The sequence below is a fragment of the Chenopodium quinoa genome, unplaced genomic scaffold (genome assembly GCF_001683475.1).
Source record: "Chenopodium quinoa cultivar QQ74 unplaced genomic scaffold, ASM168347v1, whole genome shotgun sequence".
NCBI classification, from domain to species: domain Eukaryota; kingdom Viridiplantae; phylum Streptophyta; class Magnoliopsida; order Caryophyllales; family Amaranthaceae; genus Chenopodium; species Chenopodium quinoa.
Window position 1 is genome coordinate 3,972,795 of NW_018744878.1, and position 6,711 is coordinate 3,979,505.

Below are 6,711 nucleotides of genomic sequence, written 5' to 3' on the forward strand. Positions count from 1 at the left end.
CCTACAGTCCTACTCAAGTCATCACATCAACACCTCCTTAAATAAGCCAAACATATCGTGCATTCTACTTGGAGTAAATGATTACATTCCCAATAATTCCCATTTTTCACATAATCCCACTCTAATAAACTCATTTTTACACTTAGGTTGTTCTATTCAACTGATTTCACTGATCTAAGCTAATCTTAACTTATTTAAATTTACCTGAACTTATTTGACCTTATTAAAATTTATTTTAGTTGTAATTAAACATGATCTGAACTTATTACACCTGAAAATAAGTAAAAATAAGGTGAATAGAATAGACCCTTAATCACCAATAAATTCCAACTAATTAATTGTTAAAAAAAAAAATCCAATTAACTAATAACTCACCACTTTATCAAAAAAAAAAAAAAAAAAAAAACTCACCACCTTCAAAGTATTTTCAATTAACAAACATTCCTGAATTCGTCACTCCACCAGCAGCTGACAACACCAGCAACCGCCATTTCTCCACTTTCTCTCTCCTCATCCGCCATTGTTAGGGTTTCCGACCTTCAACCTCACTCCAATTCTCTCCCCTCCAATTCCCCCAAATTTCTAGGGTTTCATCAATGGATTTAATCGGCGACGCACTTCGCCAAGCTTTCATGCCGAAACACGAGTATCAAAATCTCAGAGACGAAGATAAAGCTTGGCTTAAGCTTCAACGACCGATTTGTGTGTCAATTGTGTGTATTATCTCTCTTGCGATTGTTGTTTCTACTGCTATTAGTTTGAAGATAGTGTTTCCTGGTGATTCTGGTAATCGCCCTTTTTGTTTTGATCTTCGTCTTCAACCTTTGCCGATTAATGCTACTACTTCTGGTGATTCTGATCCTCTTCCTGGAGCTTTTTATCTTACGGATCAAGAAACTGTTGATTATTATTATATGGTGTTGTTTCTTCCTTCGTCGATCTTGTTTTTGGCCTCCGTCCTTTATATTGTTGCAGGTTAGTCGGAACGTTTAATTACACCCATTGACGCGTGATTTTATCGTAATTTTATGAAATATTAAGTAGCATTTTTAGGAAATGTATTTAATGCTTAGTACTGATTTTTTCAAGCATTGTTGATGATATGTATGTGTAGAACAATTGAGGAGTACATTATGCTTTGATTGTGTTTATCGTTTGTGATTGTATGGTTATAATACTGAAGATTATTCAATTGAATCGTTCATTGAAATTTACTATATAGTTGTCTCATTTCCGACATTGGTAATTGTGATTTGAGAGGGTGGTAAAAAAGTTTAAGATTTTGCTCAAGTAAAGCAATGGCAGGATCTTCGTGTTGCAAATTGGTGGAATATTGCATTTGAAGTATACTAGGTTTGATTTGATTTTGGTTTGGTTTTTGAGATGTTAGGTACTTAGGTTTACTAGCTTAGCTTAGTTATGAAAGTTTGGAGTTCATGGCGGCTTGCTTTAAGGGAAGCAAAGATAGGATTATAGCTTTGAGTAATTGGTGGAAAATCGAATTTTGAAGTACAGAGGATTTTGTTTACTTAGGAGATTACTAGATTAGTGAGTATTCACATTCCGTATGTGACCCCTGCTTTGGTTTCTGTTGTGGATGGACTGATTTGCATTTTTCTCTTGTGATGTATTACATTAGCATCGTGTAATATATTGGCTAGGTCAGACTATACCTTTAAATCACACTTGAATTACCTATGTTGGAGATATACTAAATGTATAATTGTATACCTTCTCAAAATAATTTTTTCTATAAGGGTCTTCCTGCAGTTTTATTTGCTAATGGGCCTTTGACATTTTATTTCATTATATTTGATCACTCTAGTGTAGAAGGAATAGGGAGTGAATAAAGGCTGATAATATCCTATGTTACTCGGACTCGGGTACCCAGGTCCGACACGGGTACGTTTCCAAGTGTCCGACTCGACTACTTTGTGAATTTTTTTTATGATTTTCAACTGAAATGAAGTGTCCATGTGTCATACCCATGTCCGAGGGTCAAGGGTCCGACACGGGTACTTGAGGTAAAATGAAGAGTCCGAGTAACATAGATAATATCTAGTAGTAGAGTGTTTGAGAAACCATAGATTCAAAGATCCTATAGAATGCAGCCTGTTATGTCATTAACATTCTGAATTGAATTCGAAGGATGAGCTTATAATAAGTACTAATAAAGATTAGAGAGGGTATGTATATATTGACGCTCCAGTCTGCCAAAATTGAACTCTTGAGTGATCTCTTACAAAGTTTTGTGAGTATGTCGAAGTTAATAGGATTCGTTAATTGTTGTTCAAAGGGTAATATTGGTTGGGATTATTTGGGAAGGATTGAAGGAAGCATATGAACCTGGCATTAGGATAGCAAGATGCATAATAGAAGTGACATGCCAGTTGAGTGCTTCCTTTTTTTTATTCTATAAATTAAAGAAGAGAAGTTAATACTAAATAAAGTCTGAGGTCTGCTGGTTATAGAAGCTGAATTTTTTTAAGGAGGTTTGGGTATCATAATTATCAGCTCTGCTGATTGTTTAGGAGATGTAAACATGAACCATACCAGGCAAAACGTTTCTCATAGGCAACTGTATTAGTTTGTGATGGTTATAGTGTAGACTTATAGGGGTTTCGGGATGATCCTGAAGCTCTAGAATTTGGTCCTTGTTATTTACTCACATTTTGGTCCTCAGCTGATTCAGTAGGCCGAGATGAAAAAACAAGGGTTAAGGTTGCCTTGACCCTTGAGTTGAGAGTCCACCCTTTTAGTCCGTTGCAGATGATTGTAGGCTTGCTTTGGAAGAAGGAAATGAAATATGAATAACCGAGTAAGGAGTTTTGTTGGGTAATTAGTAATTACTCTTGTTTTTTATGAAAAGCAGAATATTAGGAAAAAAAGAAAGTAATCTTGAATGCTAAGCACATGGAATTGACATTTTTAATTGAAATGGAACTATGGGAGTATGAATTTTTAATTGACATAGCTTTTAAAAAGTGACAGGCTCATTTGGAAATGATTTAAAAATGCTTAAACTTTAACAGGAAAGAGGATTTCATGGTGGGTAAAATTCAGAAGTCAGTAGAGCTAGTGATTTTAGTAAGAAAAGTTGTGTTTTGTGATTTAATGTGGCTTGGTGTAGCTAAATCATTGGAAATGTCCTCTGAGATTATGTTTTGGGATGAGAAAACCCTGTTAGCTTTTTAGGAGGGTTAGGATGGTTTACTATTTCATTTTCTGTTTTCCTTGCAAAATCCTCTTTTGGAGTAGCTTTTGCAGTTTTGTTTGATCTTTAGTTTAGTTTTGAGAAAGAAGGTTTTGGGGCTACAAAGCATTGGAGATTGGATAATGGATTCTGGTTCTAGTTTACTGTGATTCAATTGCTTCTGTAAAAGCATTGTTTCATTCTATTTGTATATTAAAATAGTACGCTGCAAAAATGAAGCATGTTGGTTGACTCCCTTCTGCATACAATAACCCATTTATCTATTTGGTCCTTGAGTCCTTTACAATGTCTAACTTTTACAGTGGCACTTTAGTTATTTTGTATGCTTAGTGATTATTTTAAGCAAATATTAATGTTGTTATGGTCAACTGAAATCTTTTCATGTTGCTGGTTCATGGATGGAAGTGGGGGTTTTATATGGTGCCAACTCTGTTTGTGAAATGGCATATAGAACCAAGTTTCTGTACTGCATGAAGCCTTTGACTTGATTTTTCCTTTGTTTTGCAAAAGTATTAGTTCGTTGTACATCATGGCAAAGACTGCCTTGTAGACTTATTTGGTTTAAAAACTTTTTTCTTTCAGTATGCTGTAAGTCATCGAGGGATTGAATGATGAATCCATGAGAGCTGTGATTTTCTGTGAAAATAGTTTATAAAACCAATTATAATTTTCTAAGGAAGTGCAGATAAAATGCTTTATCTACCACAATGATTTGAGGTCATTTTTAGTTTTTTATTTAGGTATAATTCTCAAACTGTCTTCTGTATTTAAAGTTTAAATTCATCATCACTTCATTGCCATCTTTCTTTGGATTTCTTAGGTAATGTAACCCAATATTATTTTATTTTATTTTATTTTATTTTCTTAGTATAAATGGATGAAGGTCACACACATCCAAGTTATCCTACCAAACAAAACCCAGATTATTGTGAAAGATGGAAACTGGACTAAAGAGTTGTAAGGGGCCTTAGATTGCTATGAAATATGGAAAATGGACCGTTTAATCATCTCTTTCATTCTCGTGGTTGTATACTTGAGTAATCAATAAGTTTGACCTTTTACAAATTTGCACTTTTTCTCTCTGTTGAAACCATTTTCTGCTTCTGCCATTGATAATAAGGGGTATTTAGGGTTGCAATTTGGTGTTTAATCTAGTGTCCAGTTGTTGATTAATTTTGTTTATGGTGCAGGATTTATGGTTGCTTACTCTGCACCTCAGAGGCATTGGTGTTTGAAGGTGGTTGAGAACAACTATTGTGCTTCAAGGAGGGGTATGCTACTTTCTAGTTCTCTCTGATCATCTTATGTTTTATTTCTCCACAGTGATAAATTATTTTGTCTAAGGGGAATAACATTAGGAAATGGTTGTGGGCTGAAGGGGGGTTATTAATAAAGAGGTGAAAACCAGCTAAATTTCAAGTTATCCAGGTCTGCTGTAGTGTCCCTCTCCATTCTAAGCTCTCTTTCTATTTTCTGGTGGATGGGACTCAGCTAGTTTATACTCCCTAGTGTCAGTAACAAATGTCTGCTCACTAGGTTTGGAAGTTGCGCACTATAATTGTATTATTGTGAGAAAGCTCTCTGTTTCGAACCTATGTTGTGAGAATATTAATGTGGTATAAAGTAGTACTACACAGGTAGGTTTTAGATTTTAATGATAGATTCTGTGTTACCATTTAACAGTTGGACGATAATGTTACGCAAATTGAAATATGGTTTCTCATTGGTTCTGTTGGTTAAGAGTAAAAGTTTTCATTCTGTAATTTGTATCACTGATCAATCTTCAATATCCAGATGCTGTGTGAGTGGTTTTACCTACCTTACAAACAAAAATAGTTAATGTTAAGAAAATGCATTTCTTCATACACAAGAAAATGAACAAATGCTCATGTGATGGTCTAAGTATGTAGCCAAAGAGCTGGCTTTAATAGTTTCAAAAGACATCTGTTGCGAGTTCTAAAAAATATAATTAACGTTTACACTATGATTTGCAGGTGGAGTACGTTGTCTAGCCATCCTTAATATGGTGTTTGCCATCCTCTTTGGTCTTCTTGCACTTTTTCTGGGTTCTAGTCTTCTCACGTTGGGGAGTAGCTGTTCTGTGCCCTTGTTTTGGTGCTATGAGGTTGCCTCATGGGGACTTGTGATTTTATTCGGAGCCACTGCCATATTCCTGAGAAGGAAAGCTGCCACAATTCTGGATGAGGGCAACTTCTCTGGAAGAAATCTTGGATTGGAAATGTTGGAAGCAAATCCTTGGGAAGTCACACCAGACATTGAGAGACGTGTCAATGAAGGCTTTAAAACGTGGATGGGATCTTCCCTCTTATCCTCGGACGAAGAAGAAGAATCAGAGGAACATGAAGGAATGCCTCGTACTAGTATCAGTCAAAGCAGACAGAGATTATTGACATGACAACATTCTCAATTTCTTGGTATGGTTTCTGCCATCTTAGTTGAGGATTTCGGTGATGTAGGGATTATCTCTCTGCTCATAGACACAACAAATACTAATGGGCGCTGACACTTAGTTCCTCATGGATAAGTCCATTAAAGGTTGCCTCTGTTTATTTTGGACAGTCTCTTAAGTATGAAATCAACAAATAGCAGCGTCGAGGGTCTGTACGTAGGGGAGGCGCTGATAATCTGAATTTTGCTTCACTGACTTGTGAATTTTATCTAACTGTCAATCTTCTACATGAGGTTAATATGGTTTTGGTATGAGAAAGTTGTAAATTGCTCCTATAATTTTTCAATATTAATCACATATCCACATATACTAGTCAAAAGGAAAAATGATCACATATTGTGGTGATGTCTCTTTGATAAAAACTGTTGTAAAGCTTTGTAATCCTTCAATATGTTGAGGCCGCCCCAATTTTTCATTTTGAAAAACAAAATTCGTTTATAAAGGGTTTTACTAATGAACAGTGAAAATGTTGCATTTATTTACAACCTTGCTATTAAATAAAACATACAGTACTCCATATCTATTATATAATTTAAGAGTCGATTCAATGAGGTTGCAACAAATACTCAATCCTGCTTTCTAATTCAATCCCGCCTAAATCTAAATCCCTCCAACAAAATAAACTAATTTAAATTTAAAAAAAAAAACCAAAAAAAAAAAAAAAACTGCCTAATTACATGTGTGGCGTGTAGCAAGTAGCAGTTACCATGAAATGATTCATGATAAAACTGCAAAACTAATCCATTTACTGAATACATCTTCAGTTTTTTGGGATTTTATACTGTGATAAAATCAAAATAAATGATGGTAAGTTTCTTTATAATATTCTTTTCACCTCTTTCATAGTTTATAATTTCTTAAAATTTCCCCCATTTGCATATGCATACTATCATTCCTGTACTAAAATTACCTGTGTGACAATTGAAATTGGGCTCGCCATCAAATAAGTAGGGGTTCTTTTCCAGATTAGGCCGCCCCACCTTTATAATGCTTAGTTTACAGAACAACTTTTCTCAATCACCCACAT

The 6,711-nt window shown here is 35.0% G+C and overlaps 1 protein-coding gene across 1 annotated transcript; it reads left to right on the forward strand.

Annotated features, from left to right (window-relative positions):
• The first annotated feature begins 216 nt into the window (after nucleotides 1-216).
• On the forward strand, nucleotides 217-6,320 carry LOC110705611. Its single transcript, XM_021883512.1, has 3 exons — nucleotides 217-975; nucleotides 4,405-4,485; nucleotides 5,209-6,320. Exons 1-3 carry the CDS (start codon nucleotides 597-599, stop codon nucleotides 5,628-5,630), a joined length of 882 nt encoding a protein of 293 aa, XP_021739204.1. The 5' UTR covers nucleotides 217-596; the 3' UTR covers nucleotides 5,631-6,320.
• The last annotated feature ends 391 nt before the right edge of the window (nucleotides 6,321-6,711 follow it).